At 43.0% G+C, this 20,988-nt stretch overlaps 1 protein-coding gene across 1 annotated transcript in view; it reads right to left on the reverse strand.

Annotated features, from left to right (window-relative positions):
• Positions 1 to 4,059: 4,059 nt before the first annotated feature.
• The window catches only part of LOC130848798 (WD repeat-containing protein 27-like), a 51,498-nt gene continuing 34,569 nt past the window's right edge, over positions 4,060 to 20,988 (reverse strand). Inside the window, 1 exon segment of the mRNA XM_057727189.1 lies at positions 4,060 to 4,245. Within this exon segment, the coding sequence (XP_057583172.1) occupies positions 4,060 to 4,245 (186 nt within the window).

Raw genomic sequence — 20,988 nt, forward strand, 5'->3', positions numbered from 1 at the left:
GTCACACAGGATAGGAACAGGGGTTTCATACTTGTTTAGTGATTGAAGAGGAAAGCACAGACAGTCTGCTACTGTTGTCCTTGTGAATATATACATGCACACACACAGATATATAAATAGATGTGTTTATTCCATTTTGTTAGATACATTATATAGTTAGTGACTGTCTGCCATAATACAACTATCAGAACATTTTTAAAGGATAGAATTATGTATATATATGTATCACTGTGTGTATATATATATATATAGTATACATATATACTGTTATATGAATGTATCGTGTATGTATATATATTTGTATGCATATATAATATATATATATATATATACACATACACATCTCACTGTTACACGTCTGCATCACCGTAGTCTACCAGCTAAATGATTCTGCATCACCGTAGTCTAACAGCTAAGTGATCAACTACCTCCCTGTGCATTTCCAACACTCGGGTCACACAGAGCAGTGGAAAGACCAGCTTGCTTTTTATCATTCCAAATTATGTGACCTTTTCTGTGTATAAATCAGACTTTTCTTAGATTGGTTGGTGTGAATAGATTCATCACAACCTTGCCATATTTGGAAAAACTGGATCAAGTTAAGTTTATCATGAGCTTTAGTAAAAATGTATTTTATATGGTCTGTCTAGACTTAACTCCTTCACTCCTTCTGAAAAGCAGAAGGAGACTTACCTCAAAGTTCTCAGGTCCCAGAGTTTTGGAGCGAAACTGAACTCCATCAACAGAGCCATCTGGCCCCAAACATTACTTAAATATAGTGTGATTCATAATAATTTCCATCTTCCTTCCATGTCAAGAATACCCAAATATTAAGACAAGTTTAATGAAGTATATCCATAAGCATTTATGCTTAAAATGTACACATACCTACAAGTGATTCTTCATTTACAAACAGGAAATAAAGGCTTATATAAATTCAATAACAAGAATAACAAACAAATATACATTTGAGTCTTAACTCTGCACCCAATGGCATTCTAAACACTTTTCATCCCCTTCACAAACCTGTGAAGTATGAACTATTTGATACCCATTTTCAGAAGAGAAACACTCAAAAAACACTGAGAAATCATCTAAATGTTGGGCATTCTGCAAGGCCCTAAATACCAAAAGAACAAAACACAGATTTAGTTTAATAGACAGACGAATGCATAGTTACAGGAGCTTACCACATTGCTAGTTTCTTGAAACTGAACAATAAAAAAGGGAAAAAAGAAAACAGAAACAACGAACAGTGGTCAAACCTTTCCAGGAAAAAAAAGAATTAAAAAAATTTTCTGATCAGTACAGTAGAGGCCAAGAGGAAAAAAAATGAAGCCAAGAAAATTCATGATAAATAGAAAGTGCAGAGGTTTTTTTTTTTTTCTTAAGATTGAAGAGAAAAACAAAATAAGATCAAATGATGAATCATCATAACAATTTCGAACAGACTACACTCAACAAATAAAAGAAAGGTTCTTAGGTTGGATTTCAATAACAACACTTAAAATACATTGATTTTAAAGGTTGAAAGTGAAGAGTAGGGGAAACAGCATATGCTAAGTAAAATGAAGCAAGATTGATTGCATAAATACTAGAAAAAATAGATATAGAGCAAAGCACACCTAATTAGAAATAGTTTCTGAAAGTGATAAAAAGAACAGCTGCACATAAAAATATATGACATCTGAACTTAAATAGACCTAATAACACAGTCTGTAAATACATAAAGCAAAAATTAATAGAACACAAGAAGGAACTGATGTGATTTCAGTCATGGAGATGCTAATACATTTCTCTCACTAATTAAAAAAATCAAGCAACAAAAATCAGGGAAAACTTGAATGATTTAACACAATTAATAAGGCTGGGCCAATTGACATCTATGCAGACACACACCCAGTAGTTAGCAAGAACACATGCTTTCCATACACACATGTAATGTCTATAAAAATGAACCAGAGAGCCAAGTTTCTCAATAAATATAAACATCTCAACACACATCAAGAAAATTAGTGTTATACAGAACACGTCTTGAACACATGACATAAAATTAGGAATCAGTAACCAAAAAAAAAAGGACCAAAAAATTAGTTCATATATGTGGAAATCTAAAAGCTTACACCTAAATAAAGCCTGGGTTGAAAAAAAATCAGAAAATATTTACTGCTAAATAATAAATATGCCAAGTACTAAAACTGGCAAATTAGAGCTAACACAGCATTCGGAGGGAAATTTATAGACTTAAATGCACATGTACAAAATACACAAAAATGGGTAGAATGCATACACATCATGTGGAGTGAATCTGAGGTAGCACAGCACACACACATTTCAGTGCCTTTATGGAAAAGGGTGCACACGCTACAGAGGGCAGTGTATGGTTCTGATTGCATAGCAGGGCTCAGCAAATAAGAACAAGAAAGAGGGATAAAGTAGTTTCACCTGCATTGATAATCATTTCATTTCTTTATAAAAAAAAAAAACAAAAGCAAGACCTAAAGCTAACAAAGTAATCTATTTTAAAGCAAATATATTTAAGTGACTGTTATTTCTGAAAATCTGAAGTTTTTTTGTGACAAAATAGTTTCATTAAAAAACTGTTTAAACGTTACAGTATGTAAAGTAAAAAATATTTTTAGCTTTTCAATTCAAATTAGCTGTCTAGTGTTATATATTTACTTCACAAAAAATGCAAATATCTCATTCAGACACAGAAAAAAAAGAGTAACAGCCGATCAGATTTTTTGAATATATAAAGAAAAAGCATCTGCCATGGTTCTTTATTTATTTATTTTTGGCTGCATTGGGTCTTCGTTGCTGTGTGCCAACTTTTTCTAGTTGTGGCGAGCAGAGGCTACTCTGTTGCAGTGCACGGGCTTCTCAGTGCGGTAGCTTCTCTTGTTTTGGTGGCTTCTCTTGTTGCAGAGCACAGGCACTAGACATTTGGACTTCAGTATTTGTGGCACGTGGGCTCAGCAGTTGTGGCTCACGGGCTTAGTTGCTCCGAGGCATGTGGGAAGCTTCCCTGACCAGGGCTTGAACTCATGTCCCCTGCACTGACAGGTGGATTCTTAACCACTGCGCCACCAGGGAAGTCCACTGCCATGATTCTTAAAGATAGCAGTGGATCATAAAAAAGATTTATATTCTTTCATTCTAAAAATAAGCCATTTAATGATATAAAACATAATTCAAAAATAGGAAAATGTGGGCCTCACTTTTTTGTGAACTGGATGATAAAATGAGTTAAATTCTGCTTGTCCAACACAACGAGACAGCTATGGAGGTAATTCTCAGAAGAGATCATTACAAGGTACCGGAATGTTTGCAAAAGAGCCTCAGTGACATATGATAAACATGGCTACACTTGCCACTAAGCTTGAAAAGAATTAGAAACAACCTATTTTCTATTTTACTGGAAATAGGACATTTGAGCCAATGGCGACTTGTGCCTCCCCTGATCCTGGACTTGTAGGCTGATGGGTTCTACAGGGCTGTGGTTAGTTGGAACATTTTGATGTACACTGTGTAACTGAACAGAAATTTAAGAGACGTCTAAGAAAACAAGCTATTAAAACATGGTGTAAACCTCCATAACCTTAAACCTGTCTTCATTCCATCCTATACCATTCAGATGTTTATTTTCAGGAACTAAAACCAGCTATTTTCCCATCAAAACCCCTCAGAACTCTTTTTCCCAACATAACACCTCTCACCCAAGAGCCCGTCACCATGAGCCCCAGAATACCACACTCGGTGTGGAAAGGCTCAGGGGTCTGAGGGGACTCGGGCCACTGTCCAGCCCCTGCGCAAGTGGCTGCACTGTGCAAAGGACATGCTTAGCTGTTTCTGAAAGCAAACAAATGCACTAAAACTCCTAACTAAAAGACATGTGGTTTCAGAGAGAGGAACGCTCCCCAAACTCATGGCCCGGGAGAGAGGGAGCATCTGGAAAGAAACTTCCCAGGACCCCTGCAGGGTCACCCCACTGCAGGGGCGCTGGCTCAGAGAGGTGTCCGCCATGAAGGGGGCTTCACAGCCCGGTGTGAAGACGGGTCAGTCACAGGCCACCACCTGTCTGGCCTGCAGCAGCCCCCACGACCTCCCCACATCGCCCCCATTGAGTCTCTGGTCCAGACTCCGCCGAAGAGCCAGGACCTGGGAGGACAGGAGCCACGGCAGACACTGGGGCAGAGTGTGTGGAATCTGGAGGATGGTCTCCTGGAGCTGCTCTGTTCTCTCCTGAGGGAACGAGAGGGCATGGGGCAGTGGCTGGGGGACCCATCAGCACCGGTTGGGGGGATGGAACACCCCTAACAGAGGGGAACCTTGGAGGCTGGTGCTGGGTCCCTGAGCCAGAGCCCAGCTGGTGCTGCTGTGGTCAGGAGCAGGAGGAGGGAGCTAAGCACAAAGCCCCTTCGCCCTCCTGCGGCCTGTCCCTGTCCCCGACCCCATCCCTGACCCATCCCTGACCCCCGTCCCTGTCCCCGACCCCATCCCTGACCCCCGTCCCTGTCCCCGACCCCATCCCTGACCCATCCCTGACCCCCGTCCCTGTCCCCGACCCCATCCCTGACCCATCCCTGACCCCCGTCCCTGTCCCCGACCCCATCCCTGACCCATCCCTGACCCCCGTCCCTGTCCCCGACCCCATCCCTGACCCATCCCTGACCCCCGTCCCTGTTCCCGACCCCATCCCTGACCCCGTCCCATCCCCGTCCATGACCCTGTCCCCAACCCCATCCCTGACCAGGACCTGTCCTCGTCCCAGACCCCTGTCCCTGATGCCGTACATGACCCTGTTCCTGTCCTCATCCCCAACCCCCGACCTCATCCCTGTCCCCATCCCCAACCCCTGTCCCCGACCCCATCCCCATCCCCCTCACGGGCTGTGCAGAGCCGCTGCCCCCCGCGGAGCTGTGCTGCGCCCCTGGCAGCGCGACTGAACCATCTCCAACGTCCCGGGAGACACGGTGGGGGTGGGGGTGTGCACAGCACCCGCACGCATGTCCAGGCCCAGGGTCACTGCCTCCTGCTCAACCTCTCCTGACGAACCCCCCCTCCAGAATAAAACCCCCATGACCAGGGCCCATGAGCCCAGCAGACGGTCCCCTGCCCCATCAGGGCCCCCTGTGCAACCCGCCTCCTCTGCGACCCACTTCCTGAGAGCTACTCCCTCACCAACCCAGCTCCCTCCCCCACGCCAAGGACCTCCCGCCCAGGTCACCTGCCAGGGAGGGTTCCCCAAGGGGCCAGGTTCAGGGTGTCTGACCTGCGTTGAACCCACTTGCTTCTTTCTTTGTAAGACTACAGACTCCTCAAGAGCTAGAACCTTGCTCTGTCACTCACTCACGTGCCCCTGCACTTGGAAAAGTGCCAGGTACCAGTGGTTGCTAACAGGAAGGACGCGACAGAAGGAATTCATTCATAGGTAGGTTACTGTACATGCACAAGGGTGCACACCTGCAGGCACATGCATATGTATATACACACATGCACACATACACAAAGTTGCACGTGCACACACGCTTACACACATGCATGTACACATGTGTATGTACATATATGCACATGCGTGTTACATGGATGTACACATATGTACACACTAGTTTTAAAGCTGGAGGAGTTGAAATAAACACGGACAGAATTAACCACCCTGGGTTATTCTGATTGAATTTTTATCGAGGGAAAAGAGAAGCACTTGGAAAACCAGATCTTGACAAAACCTCCTCAAAATTTCATGTAAAATCCACCATGACTCATCATTTTTATCAGAGCTATAAAAACAGGGCAACTTTAAAAGAAATCAGTCATTTTTTATGGCGCATCTCCTCGAAAGGGCGCTGCAGGGTAAGTCTCAGTGCGAGAGGCTCCAGGCGCCCAGTCTGGTCTCTGTGGGTCCCATCCTTCCCCTGGTAACACGGTGGGCTCTGCTCAGAACCCCCTGGCATCTGAGCCCCCCCTGCAGAGTACAGCGTGTGGCCTGACCCGGTGTAGAGAGCTCTGCTCCACTAGGGACCCAGGGAAGGGTGTCACCGGCGCCTGTGGGATGAAGACCCCGCCAGGCACAGAAAGCACAGGGACCTGCTGCCCCTGCCACTCGGTGACAGGAGGCGCACATCGTAGTGACCCCTCCCGGAGGAAGTGACACCAGATCTGTGACAAACTGGCCACACCAAGTGGGGTGAGACACAGGAACGCAGCCTCCCAAATAAGACACCAGAGAGTAAGACACCCAGCTGCCTTCATCTGAGAGAGCAGATCACCAAAACCATGCCGGCGGCCCCAGGCCAGCGGCCGGAGCCAGAGAGCTTGGACAGCACACGGCCGTCACTGCGGGAACCACCCCAGGGGCTGGCGTCCCCCAGAGAGGGACCCAAAACCAACTGGCAAGGCTTTCTGCCGGCGAGGCGTGGGCGCTCACAGGCCCCACGTGGCCCACATCACAGGCCACCAGGTCCCTCCCGCCCGAGGTGAGGCCCCTGATGGCTCTGCTGGAGGTAAGGAGGCGGCAGCCCACCTGTGAAACCCCACGCTGCAGAGTAAAAAGCTTAATGGAATGAACAGTGTTGGGGAAAGGCAATTTAGAATAGCATAAAATTTACTAAAAACGCCAAAATGCCAAAAAATAAAACCCAACGTTCACAGGGTCTTAGAGGGATTTGGATTGATGCCTACGGAGGTTCCAGCAAAAAGAGACTCCCAGGCCGCCTTTCCGTCTCAATGGTGGAGAAGCAGAGGCAGGAGCGGCCATCCTGGTGCCCCCACGGGTGAACAGAAGTGCACACAGGCCCGGGGTGTGATGCACATGGACCCCTTAAACCGCCTGCAGCAGCCCATGGGCTCTGATGAAGCAGGTCAGTTCTGAGCACCAGCCGTGTGCCCGTCACCATCTGGGGATCTCATGTGAGAGCAGGTGGGTCACACCACGCCCCGGGCACTGACAGCTCCACGGAGGCCAGGGCGCTGGCACAGGCAGGCCCCGATTCCAACCATAGGCAGGGTAGCCTCGTGGGACGGCGATGGGGCCAGCCTTGAACAGAAGCAAGAGTTTGCCACTGGTTCAGGCCACAGAGGCAGGTGTGGGGCGTGTGGTCTGGCCACCCACAAAGACCTCCCAGTGGGGAAGGGCTGTAGATGGGGAGGGTGTGATCGCATCTGTGTTCTCAAAACAGCTCATTACCAGGGTGGGGCCCGAGGCTGGATGGAAAGAAGATGGGGGAGATCCTCAACCCCAGGCTTTCCTCGGGGGCTAAGAATGTAAGTTCTGAGGTCAGATGGCACCCTGAGGCCATGCCCATTGCTCACAGGTCTCAGCTTCCGCTTCTGTGAACTAGGATGCCTGTGAGGACCCCAAGCCGGCACACGTGGATGTGGAAACACTCAGTGCGCATGACTTATCACCATCTGCACCCAAGAGAAGACAGGGAGACATCTGAGATTTGCCCTTCCTCTGGCCTGGTCAGTGCCCCAGGGCGTCTAAACCCCTCCAGGGCTCCATGCATCCCAGAGCCACGCCCGTAGTGTGAGAGAACAGCCTGGGCCCAACAACTTGGGGCCCCTCGCTGCCGGGCCTGAGACCAGAGGGTCCACACCCACACCTGAGGACACCAGGCAGGGATGAGACAAGAGCGGTGGCCAGGGCCTGCCTGTAAGGCTGGTTCTAACTTGGAAGCAGCTGGACCTTGAGGATTTGAAAGCCAGGTGTTGAAACGTGTTCTGGTCTGTGTTTTAGCAGCAGGGTGGTTGGGGGACAGCCGGGTGGAGTGGCAGGAGGTGGCAGCTGGGACAGGAAGGCTGACCAAGAGCTGGACCCACACTCCTGTACCTTCCTTCTGAGGGTCTGCATTCATGGCGTTAACACACGTCAATCCTCTTCTGGGATTTCAAATACGAGTCGGAGAGGGGAGGAGCCTGGGAAACCTAGGCACCAGTCCAGACTCTCCAACGTGCGCGGGAAGTTGAACGAAGTAAGTCGACCTGCTTCTCTATTTCATGCACCTTCAAGGTCCCTGTAAAATCAGGTTCTGTCTAACAATAGCAAAGACAGGTGATTCCAGCCAAGCGCAGGCTCCTCTCATCTCCCAGAACAGAATAACTGTCCCAGTTCTCATCGCCCTGCAGACCCCTTTCCCCTCATTTTATGATGCTTTAAGAATCAGCTTTGTATAAATGTTATTCACTCCCACAACTACCACCTTCTAGGCTGCAATTTCTTTGAAAGCAGAAGTCATTTCTAATTCAGCTTCTAACCTTCTACTGCAGGAAACAAAATTCTGTGCATTTCCCCTTAACACTCATGGGAACAAACAAATTGTGTGAAATCAGTTGCACATGAAGCTGAAGGGTTTTCTAAGGCAGTGTCCAGCCTTCATAAATTTATATTTGAAAAATGGCTTCCATTTAATGGACTTAGCATATGCTAAAAATTCACATGCATGATCTTATTTAATCCTTATAACAGAGAAAAGTATATGCAAAATGTTTCAAGAAACCCACTGCCCTCAGCGAGTACATTTCATTTCCTATAAATAACTGTGTCCTGTTCTTTCTGTTGGTGACAGTCAGTTGTGACTCAGGCCAGCAGATTCCAGGGATGGACAGCCAGCCTAGGGGCACAAGGACAGGTGCCTGGAGGTGAACACCTCTGCCCGTTCATAGTCTGCACCAAGAACAGCTGTCAATAGCTTGCTAAGTTGCACTTGAATTTTTAAAAAAATTAGGTGGGTATTAGGCTAACAATCACTTTAAATACATGGCTCAATTATCAAATTCATGTAAAAACCCAGAAATACATAAGGTCTAATAGTCAATCTGAAAGCCGATCCTGGCAGCACTTACTCTTGAGTCATCTCAGGCAGCATGAGGTCACAGCTCTCAAACACAACCCCATCCTTGCCATAAAAGACATGCCTTCCGTTCACAGCCCTCCTAGAAAACTGCCAGGAGAACAGGGGCTGTCTCCACACACAGCCAGTGACTAGCATGCACTCCAGTTTTGAAGTGTGCTATTTTAGTAGCCTCATGAAGTCACAAAACTCTCCGAAGGGATGCCTCATTCATCCGGGGACCTACTACACAATGTTCAAAATATTTTTGTTCTGTTCTTTATGCAGAAGATTCTGTTCAAGAAAAGGAAGATGCAGAAAAATAATGTTTTCTTCAACAACTCTCAGCAAGCTGATAGAGTTTTACAAACCAGGAAAACCTCCTATCACAATTGGAAATGTCCTACTTAACCTCCAAGGGTAAAATGGGGGGAAATGTCAAGACAGGATCCTGTCTGAGCCTTCGGGGCTCCCACCCAAGAGCAGATGGCCACAGTGAGGAGAGCACACTCAGCCCCGGTACAGGCGGCCCTCGCCCCAGGCAGCCTCCCCAGCCTCTTGCCTGGCCCGAATCCTGAAGCTCTGACTCTGGCCTGAGCTGCGTGCAGGAGCCGCGGGAAGGAGCCATCCAGACTAAGCCCCCAGGGCACAGAGCCTCAGGCCTGCTCTCTGCAAACCAGTGGTCTCCCACAGCACCCCTGGCACAGTCTGACTCTGGAACCAGCACCTCCAGCTCCCTCTCACCCAGATTCTGACACTGGAACAAAGTCTGTTCGAGAGAATTCAGCTCCACGGTCCAGAATCTGTGTTCTCTTCCTCACTCACACCAGTTACAAAAGCTCACAGGTTATCAGACCATACCTGCCCTATTACACAGAAACTTAAAGTAAACCTGGAATAACATATAGAAACTGTGGATAAGAGAGTCTTTTCAAGCAACATGGTAAGACTGCACTAAAAAAAGAGGATACCCTTGAATCATAATCAGATTTCAGAAAGCATTATAAATTAAATCCTTAATTTAGAAAGCCATTCCGAATATAGCAGAAATCAAAATTCAAGTTGTAGTCTCACAAACAAAAGTTTTGTTCACAAGTGTCTTAGGTGTTCTTTTGGGTAACAAAGTGTCTTCTTCACAATCCTACAGCATCTACCTGGCTGTCACTCAGTCCACCTAAAGCTTGAAATGCCCAAACGCCCTGCCAAGTTGTAAGTGAAAATGTATCACCAGTAAAATAAAAAACAGGGCCCATAAAATAAAGACACAAGTAAAAACATTAACGTTTGATACAGAATTAAGACCTCTTCTAACGTTAAACATCAAGGCTTAGAATAATTTCACGCCCAATAAAAATCACCGTTGAATTTGGCAGCAAATTGTTGTAAGACTGAATCATACGTTTGTATCTGTTAAACACCTTAAACATGAAGTTTACAAAGGCTGTGCACTGCCAAAAACTCACTCACTTTATTTTGACAAATTTGGTGGATGGGACGGGAATGGGCTCCCGCTATGATGGCAGCCCTGCAGCCCATGTTGAGGCCGAAAACCTCCAGGGTCTGGTTCCGGCGGCAGCAAGCAAGAGGTCTATGACTCGGTCAGGGAACACCCTTCAACCAGAAGATGCGCAGATCCACAATTAGCTCCACAGGAGAGTCCTGACCACAGCCCCTCCCCCACCCGACCCTGGGCACCTGGCCAGAACCAGTGGGCAGTGGGGGCTTGGATCACACAGTGGGGAGACCCGGGAGCTGGGGGTTCCCAGGAGGAAGAGCAAGGGTCTACTTAGAGTCCAGTGAGGCTTGAGATGTCAGAAAACACCCAGATCAAGGGGGGGCACCACCACCTGGCACGTAGGTACTGGGCTGGAAGACAGCTCTGAGTCAGAGGGCAGTCAGTGAGGCCATGGAAGTGAATGGTGTCACCTGGCCAGGCTGCACCCGTGAAGGACCAGCCCACAAATGCAGCACATGGTGGGTACAGTTCATCATGTGACATCGGAGGAACAATGTACAAACCACCCAACCTTCGATGTTTAGCCCAGAATACTGTCATAAAAAGTACATGCGGAAAAAATTATGGTGAAAAAAAGATGGCGGCGAAGTAGAGGGACGTGGAATGCATCGCTCTCCACAGATGCATTAGGAATGCACTGAAGGACGCAATAATTCCCACAGAGAAACAGCTGAACACCAGCAGACGGCCTCGGACACCAGAAAGGACCGGAAGGAGCCCGACATAACCGGTAGGGAGGCATCTACGAGGGCCCTAAGAGGGTGAAGCGGCGGAGCTGTGGCAGACGGGAGGGAGTGAGAAACATACGGAGGGTCCGCACCGCAGCTCAGCATTCCCGGACCGAGACGTCGATCCACAGCTGAACAGGGGGTCCGGGAGCAGGAGCGTGGGAACCAGAGAGCTGGTTCAGGGTGAGAAACATTGTTGCCAATAAGGTGACGGACCGAGAGGACAGGAGGGAAGAGGTCCGCGGCAAGGAGTGCCCGGCCCTGAGAGCTGCCCAGCCATGATGGCGGCTGGAAGCTGCAGGCTCACGGGCGGGGGGGAGGAGCCCGCGCATAGCCTTTCTCTCTCTTTCAGCACCTCTGCAACAGGCAGTGGAGAGACGCCCTGTTGGCCACCTAAGGCGCTCAGGGATAACAAGCACCCTCAGCCACTCGGGCGGGGCTGGATTAAAACCCCTTGGAACTCCAGTAGCAGGGAGGCTGCAGAGAAAACAACAACAACAACAACAACAAAAACCCAAGAGAGGCCCAACTCTAAGACTTTCTGTTTACGCCTGAGCCACCAGCGTCCCTCTGCGACAGGCACCTCCAAGCCCGACTGAAACAACAGTGCGCCACTGCTCACTCACTCCCAGGGGAAGGAGCCACTATTGTACCCTCTCCCTCCCCACACACCGACGCTTACAGAAGAACAATAAAGGAACCTCTGCTGGTCACAGAAAAATGCAAAAAAACCCAAGGCAAGGAGAAGGACATTTACAGCTGAGACTCTAAGGAAACAGAAATATTCGTATCAATTCCTATTGAACTGGTCCATTCGGGGATCAGTTCTGGATTTTTTTTTTCTTTTTCTCTCTCCCTTTTTTTTTTCTTTATTAAATACGATCTTAGCCCTAAGGGATCTGCAAGTTTTATAACATAATTTTTTAATGATATTTTTTATTCTTTTTTTTTTTTTGCCTTTTTATATACTTCTATATCTAGCTAAGTTTTTGGTAGTACGGACAATATATCTCTCATACTTTCCTTTCATCCCTATCTTTTATACATTTCTATTCCTTTCTTTTTATTTCCATATTTCCAACCACACTACGCTCTTCTGTTCCCCTTTCTTCCAGCCATTTTAAGTTTATTTTATCTTAACATACTTATAAGCAACACTATCGATCTGCTCAGACTCCTTGCTCTATTCTCCAAATGACGCACCACCTTGGTATTTAGTATTAGGTTTTTGTCTTTATCTTAGTTCTTAGTACAGTTGTCTAATTTCATTCTGAGAATCTCCATTCTCTCTGGTGGTACTCTGGCTCTTTTCTATATTTGATCCTAGCTTACAAAATCTCCCTGGATTAATGTTTGTATGTGTAAGGTGTTATTTGCTTGTTTGTTTGCTTTTGCTTTTGTCTCTGATTTGTTCTGTTTCAGTTGTCAATTTCTGTTGGGTTTCTCTTTGAATATCTGATAGCACACTGGGGTTCTGTCAGGTCTTTCCAGAGCCTTATGTCCTAATGGATTCACTAATTGTGTGTCTTATACATATATGTGTTTCCTAGACTGAATATTTGTTTAATCCAAAACTTGGACATTAGTCTGAGGCTTGAACAGTCTTCTATAAACACCTCTATCGCCAGGACAAGCAACCCCAAAAGCTTGGACAACCATGAGGAAACAAAGAAACACCATGCAGGCAAAGGAGCAGGAAAAAAACCCACAAGACCAAATAAATGAGGAGGAAATAGGAAAAATGCCTGGAAAAGAATTTAGAATAATGACAGTAAAAATGATACAAAATCTCGATAACAAAATAGAGAAAGTACAAGAAACAGTTCATAAGAACTCAGAAAAACAAACAGCAATGGATAACAAAATAACTGAAATTAAAAATACTCTAGATGCTATAACCAGCAGAATGACTGAGGCAGAAGAACGAATAAGTGAGTTGGAAGATAGAATGGGAGAAATAAATGCCACAGAGCAGGAGAAAGAAAAAAGAATAAAAAGAATAGAAGACAGTCTCAGAGACCTCAGTGATAACATTAAGCATACCAACATTTGAATTATAGGCATCCCAGAAGAAGAAGAAAACAAGAAAGGGTATGAGAAAATATTTGAAGAGGTTCTAGTGGAAAACTTCCCCAACATGGGAAAGGAAATAACCAATCAAGTCCAAGAAGCACAGAGAGTCCCATACAGAATAAACCCAAGGAGAAATACACCAAGGCACATATTAATCAAACTAACGACAATTAAACACAAAGAAAAAATATGAAAAGCAGCAAGAGAAAAGCAACAAATAACATATAAGGGAAAACTCATAAGGATAACAACTGACCTTTCTACAGAAACTCTGCAGGCCAGAAGGGAATGGCAGGATATACTGAAAGTCCTGAAAGAGAGAAACCTACAGCCAAGAATACTCTACCCAGCAAGAATCTCATTCAGATTTGAGGGAGAAATCAAAAGCTTTCCAGACAAGAAAAAGTTAAGAGAATTCAGCACCACCAAACCAGCCTTACAACAAGTGCTAAAGGAACTTCTCTAAGTAGGAAACACAAGAAAAGGAAAACACCTACAAATACAAACCCAAAACAATTAAGAAAATGGTAATGGGAACACACATGTCAATAATCACTTTAAATGTAAATGGATTAAATGCTCCAACCAAAAGACACAGACTGGCTGAATGGATACAAAAACAAGACCCTTCTAGATGCTGCCTACAAGAAACGCACTTCAGACCAAGGGATACATATAGACTGAAAGGAAAGGGATGGAAAAAGATATTCCATGCAAATGGAAGTCAAAAGAAAGCTGGAGTAGCAATACTCATATCAGACAAATTAGACTTGAAAGTAAAGACTATTAAAAGAGACAAGGAAGGACACTACATAATGATCAAGGGATCCATCCAAGAAGAACATATCACAATGGTAAATATCTATGCCCCCAATATAGGAGCACCTCAATACATAAGGCAAATGCTAACAGCTATAAAAGGGGACATCGACAGTAACACAATAATAGTGGGAGACTTGAACACCCCACTTACATCAATGGACAGATCATCCAAACAGAAAATAAATAAAGACACACAAGCTTTAAATGACACATTAGACCATCTCGACTTAATGGATATTTATAGGACATTCCATCCAAAAACGACAGACTACACTTTCTTCTCAAGTGCACACGGAACATTTTCCAGGATAGATCACATCTTGGGTCACAAATCAAACCTCAGCAAATTCAAGAAAATTGAAATTATATCAAGCATCTTCTCAGACCACAACACCATGAGACTAGATATCAATTACAGGAAAAAAACTGCAAAAAATACAAACACATGGAGGCTAAACAATTCACTCTTAAACAACCAAGAAATCACTAAAGAAATCAAAGAGGAAATCAAAAAATATCTAGAAACAAATGACAACGAAAACACAACAACCCAAAACCTATGCGACACAGCACAAGCAGTTCTAAGAGGGAAGTTTATAGCAATACAGTCCTACCTCAAGAAACAAGAAAATGATCGAATAAACAACCTAACCTTATACCTAAAACAACTAGAGAAAGAAGAACAAAGAAACCCCAAAGTGAGCAGAAGGAAAGAAATCATAAAGATCAGAGCAGAAATAAATGAAAAAGAAAGGAAGGAAGCCATAGCAAAAGTAAATAAAACTAAAAGCTGGTTCTTTGAGAAGATTAACAAAATTGATAAACCATTAGCCAGACTCATCAAGAAAAAAAGGGAGAAGATGCAAATCAACAGAATTAGAAATGAAAAAGGAGACATAACAACGGACACCTCAGAAATACAAAACATCATGAGAGACTACTACAAGCAACTATATGCCAATAAATTGGATAACCTGGAAGAAATGGATACATTCTTAGAAAAATACAATCTTCCAAGACTGAACAAGGAAGAAATAGAAACCATGAACAGACCAATCACAAGTACGGAAATGGAGGCAGTGATTAAAAATCTCCCAACACACAAAAGCCCAGGACCAGATGGGTTCATGGGCGAATTCTATCAAACATTTCGAGAAGAGGTAACACCTATCCTTCTCAAACTCTTCCAAAATATTGCAGAAGGCAGAACACTCCCAAACTCATTCTACGAGGCTACCATCACCCTGATATCAAAACCAGGCAAAGATGTCACAAAAAAAGAAAACTACAGACCAATATCACTGATGAATATAGATGCAAAAATCCTCAACAAAATACTAGCTAACAGACTCCAACAGCACATTAAAAAAATCATACACCATGATCAAGTGGGGTTTATCCCTGGGATGCAAGGATTCTTCAATATACGCAAATCAATCAATGTGATACATCATATCAACAAATTGAAGGATAAAAACCATATGATCATTTCAATAGATGCAGAAAAAGCTTTTGACAAAGTTCAACATCCATTCATGATAAAAGCTCTCCAGAAAATGGGCACAGAAGGAAGTTACCTCAACATAATAAAAGCCATATATGAAAAACCAAAAGCCAACATCGTTCTCAATGGAGAAAAACTGGAAGAATTCCCTCTAAGAACAGGAACAAGAGAAGAGTGTCCACTCTCACCATTATTATTCAACATAGTTTTGAAAGTTTTAGCCACAGCAATCAGAGAAGAAAAAGAAATCAAAGGAATCCAAATTGGAAAAGAAGAAGTAAAATTGTCACTCTTTGCAGATGACATGATATTATATATAGAAAACCCTAAAGACTCTACCAGAAAACTGCTAGCACTCATTGATGAGTTTAGTATAGTAGCAGGATACAAAATTAATGCGCAGAAATCTCTTGCATTCCTATACACTGACAACGGAAGAGCAGAAAGAGAAATTAAGGAAACTCTCCCATTCACCATTGCAACAAAAAGAATAAAATACCTAGGAATAAACCTGCCTAAGGAGGCAAAAGATCTGTATGCAGAAAACTTTAAGACATTGATGAAAGAAATCAAAGATGACACAAACAGATGGAGGGACATACCATGTTCCTGGATTGGAAGAATCAACATCGTGAAAATGACTTTACTACCCAAAGCAATTTACAGATTCAATGCAATCCCGATCAAATTACCAGTGGCACTTTTCACAGAACTAGAGCAAGAAATCTTACGATTTGTATAGAAATGCAAAAGACTCCGAATAGCCAAAGCAATCTTGAGAAGGAAAAATGGAGTTGGTAGAATCAGGCTTCCTGACTTCAAACTATACTACAAGGCCATAGTGATCAAGACAGTATGGTACTGGCACAAAAACAGAAAGGAAGATCAATGGAATAGAATAGAGAACTCAGAAGTAAGCCCAAACACATATGGGCACCTTATCTTTGACAAAGAAGGCACGAATATACAATGGAAAAAAGACAGCCTCTTCAATAAGTGGTGCTGGGAAAATTGGACAGCAACATGGAAAAGAATGAAATTAGAACACTTCCTAACACCATACACAAAAATAAACTCCAAATGGATTAAAGACCTAAGTGTAAGGCCAGACACTATAAAACTCCTAGAGGAAAACATAGGAAGAACACTCTATGACATCCATCAAAGCAAGATCCTTTTTGACCCACCTCCTAGAAGCATGGAAATCAAATCAAGAATAAACAAATGGGACCTCATGAAACTTAAAAGCTTTTGCACAGCAAAATAAACCATAAACAAGACTAAAAGGCAACCCTCAGAATGGGAAAAAATAATTGCCTATGAAACAACGGACAAAGGATTAACCTCCAAAATATACAAGCAGCTCATGAAGCTTCATACCAAAAAAGCAAATAACCCAATCCACAAATGGGCAGAAGACCTAAATAGACATTTCTCCAAAGAAGACATACAGATGGCCAACACACACATGAAAAGATGCTCAACATCACTCATCATCAGAGAAATGCAAGTCAAAGCCACAATGAGGTATCACCTCACACCAATCAGAATGGCCGTCATCACAAAATCTGGAAACAACAAATGTTGGAGAGGGTGTGGAGAAAAGGGAACTCTCCTGCACTGTTGGTGGGACTGTAAGTTGGTACAGCCACTATGGAAAACAATTTGGAGGTTCCTTAAAAAACTACAAATAGAACTTCCATATGCTCCAGTAATCCCAATACTGGGCATATACCCAAAGAAAACCATAATCCCAAAAGAAACTTGTACCATAATGTTTATTGCAGCACTATTTACAATAGCCAGGACATGGAAGCAACCTAAATGCCCATCAACAAATGAATGGATACAGAAGATGTGGCATATATACACAATGGAATATTACTCAGCTATAAAAAGGGATGAGATGGAGCTATATGTAATGAGGTGGATAGAACTACAATCTGTCATACAGAGTGAAGTAAGAAAGAGGACAAATATTGTATGCTAACTCACATATACGGAATCTAAAAATGGTACTGATGAACTCAGTGACAAGAACAAGGAAGCAGATACAGAGAATGGACTGGAGAACTCGAGGTTTGGGAGGGGGCGGGGGGTGAAGGGGAAGCTGAGACGAAGCGAGAGAGTAGCACAGACATATATATACTACCAACTGTAAAATAGTTAGTGGGAAGTTGTTGTATAACAAAGGGAGTCCAACTCGAGGATGGAAGATGCCTTAGAGGACTGGGGCGGGGAGGGTGGGGGGGACTCGAGGAGGGGGGAGTCAAGGAAGGGAGGGAATCCTGGGATATGTGTATAAAAACATGATTGAACTTGGTGTACCCCCAAAAAAAATAATAAATAAATAAATAAAATTTAAAATTAAAAAAAAAAAGTATATGCAGCCGAAAAGTACAGAGTAGAAAGAGTACTGGATTCAAGAATAAACCCAATGCTAACACCAAAATACACAGAAATCCTCACTCATGGCCAGAATGACACGTTTCTGCTGGGTGTTTTTGTTTGCTTGGTTTTGGGTTTTCTTTTAGCAAAAGGTTCTAGCGTAAAAATACCACATTTCTAACTAAAATATACTAGAACCGCTAACACCTTGTTTCAGTCCTTCTGAAATTTCAAGTATAAAACTTTTCAAAAGAATGTGATTTAGACCTTTGAATAAATTAAAAGTTTATGAGTTTCTGAAGATCAGAGCTTTGCTTCTAAATAAATTAAAATCAATACTCTTTTTTCCATTGTATACTCGTGCCTCCTTTGTCAAAGATAAGGTGCCCATATGTGTTTGGGCTTACTTCTGAGTTCTCTATTCTATTCCATTGATCTTCCTTTCTGTTTTTGTGCCAGTACCATACTGTCTTGATCACTATGGCCTTGTAGTATAGTTTGAAGTCAGGAAGCCTGATTCTACCAACTCCATTTTTCCTTCTCAAGATTGCTTTGGCTATTCGGAGTCTTTTGCATTTCTATACAAATCGTAAGATTTCTTGCTCTAGTTCTGTGAAAAGTGCCACTGGTAATTTGATCGGGATTGCATTGAATCTGTAAATTGCTTTGGGTAGTAAAGTCATTTTCACGATGTTGATTCTTCCAATCCAGGAACATGGTATGTCCCTCCATCTGTTTGTGTCATCTTTGATTTCTTTCATCAATGTCTTAAAGTTTTCTGCATACAGATCTTTTGCCTCCTTAGGCAGGTTTATTCCTAGGTATTTTATTCTTTTTGTTGCAATGGTGAATGGGAGAGTTTCCTTAATTTCTCTTTCTGCTCTTCCGTTGTCAGTGTATAGGAATGCAAGAGATTTCTGCGCATTAATTTTGTATCCTGCTACTATACTAAACTCATCAATGAGTGCTAGCAGTTTTCTGGTAGAGTCTTTAGGGTTTTCTATATATAATATCATGTCATCTGCAAAGAGTGACAATTTTACTTCTTCTTTTCCAATTTGGATTCCTTTGATTTCTTTTTCTTCTCTGATTGCTGTGGCTAAAACTTTCAAAACTATGTTGAATAATAATGGTGAGAGTGGACACTCTTCTCTTGTTCCTGTTCTTAGAGGGAATTCTTCCAGTTTTTCTCCATTGAGAACGATGTTGGCTTTTGGTTTTTCATATATGGCTTTTATTATGTTGAGGTAACTTCCTTCTGTGCCCATTTTCTGGAGAGCTTTTATCATGAATGGATGTTGAACTTTGTCAAAAGCTTTTTCTGCATCTATTGAAATGATCATATGGTTTTTATCCTTCAATTTGTTGATATGATGTATCACATTGATTGATTTGCGTATATTGAAGAATCCTTGCATCCCAGGGATAAACCCCACTTGATCATGGTGTATGATTTTTTTAATGTGCTGTTGGAGTCTGTTAGCTAGTATTTTGTTGAGGATTTTTGCATCTATATTCATCAGTGATATTGGTCTGTAGTTTTCTTTTTTTGTGACATCTTTGCCTGGTTTTGATATCAGGGTGATGGTAGCCTCGTAGAATGAGTTTGGGAGTGTTCTGCCTTCTGCAATATTTTGGAAGAGTTTGAGAAGGATAGGTGTTACCTCTTCTCGAAATGTTTGATAGAATTCGCCCATGAACCCATCTGGTCCTGGGCTTTTGTGTGTTGGGAGATTTTTAATCACTGCCTCCATTTCCGTACTTGTGATTGGTCTGTTCATGGTTTCTATTTCTTCCTTGTTCAGTCTTGGAAGATTGTATTTTTCTAAGAATGTATCCATTTCTTCCAGGTTATCCAATTTATTGGCATATAGTTGCTTGTAGTAGTCTCTCATGATGTTTTGTATTTCTGAGGTGTCCGTTGTTATGTCTCCTTTTTCATTTCTAATTCTGTTGATTTGCATCTTCTCCCTTTTTTTCTTGATGAGTCTGGCTAATGGTTTATCAATTTTGTTAATCTTCTCAAAGAACCAGCTTTTAGTTTTATTTACTTTTGCTATGGCTTCCTTCCTTTCTTTTTCATTTATTTCTGCTCTGATCTTTATGATTTCTTTCCTTCTGCTCACTTTGGGGTTTCTTTGTTCTTCTTTCTCTAGTTGTTTTAGGTATAAGGTTAGGTTGTTTATTCGATCATTTTCTTGTTTCTTGAGGTAGGACTGTATTGCTATAAACTTCCCTCTTAGAACTGCTTGTGCTGCGTCCCATAGGTTTTGGGTTGTTGTGTTTTCGTTGTCATTTGTTTCTAGATATTTTTTGATTTCCTCTTTGATTTCTTTAGTGATTTCTTGGTTGTTTAAGAGTGAATTGTTTAGCCTCCATGTGTTTGTATTTTTTGCAGTTTTTTTTCCTGTAATTGATATCTAGTCTCATGGTGTTGTGGTCTGAGAAGATGCTTGATATAATTTCAATTTTCTTGAATTTGCTGAGGTTTGATTTGTGACCCAAGATGTGATCTATCCTGGAAAATGTTCCGTGTGCACTTGAGAAGAAAGTGTAGTCTGTCGTTTTTGGATGGAATGTCCTATAAATATCCATTAAGTCGAGATGGTCTAATGTGTCATTTAAAGCTTGTGTGTCTTTATTTATTTTCTGTTTGGATGATCTGTCCATTGATGTAAGTGGGGTGTTCAAGTCTCCCACTATTATTGTGTTACTGTCGATGTCCCCTTTTATAGCTGTTAGCATTTGCCTTATGTATTGAGGTGCTCCTATATTGGGGGCATAGATATTTACCATTGTGATATGTTCTTCTTGGATGGATCCCTTGATCATTATGTAGTGCCCTTCCTTGTCTCTTTTAATAGTCTTTACTTTCAAGTCTAATTTGTCTGATATGAGTATTGCTACTCCAGCTTTCTTTTGACTTCCATTTGCATGGAATATCTTTTTCCATCCCTTTCCTTTCAGTCTATATGTATCCCTTGGTCTGAAGTGCATTTCTTGTAGGCAGCATCTAGAAGGGTCTTGTTTTTGTATCCATTCAGCCAGTCTGTGTCTTTTGGTTGGAGCATTTAATCCATTTACATTTAAAGTGATTATTGACATGTGTGTTCCCATTACCATTTT

The sequence above is a fragment of the Hippopotamus amphibius genome, chromosome 3 (genome assembly GCF_030028045.1).
Source record: "Hippopotamus amphibius kiboko isolate mHipAmp2 chromosome 3, mHipAmp2.hap2, whole genome shotgun sequence".
NCBI classification, from domain to species: Eukaryota; Metazoa; Chordata; class Mammalia; order Artiodactyla; family Hippopotamidae; genus Hippopotamus; species Hippopotamus amphibius.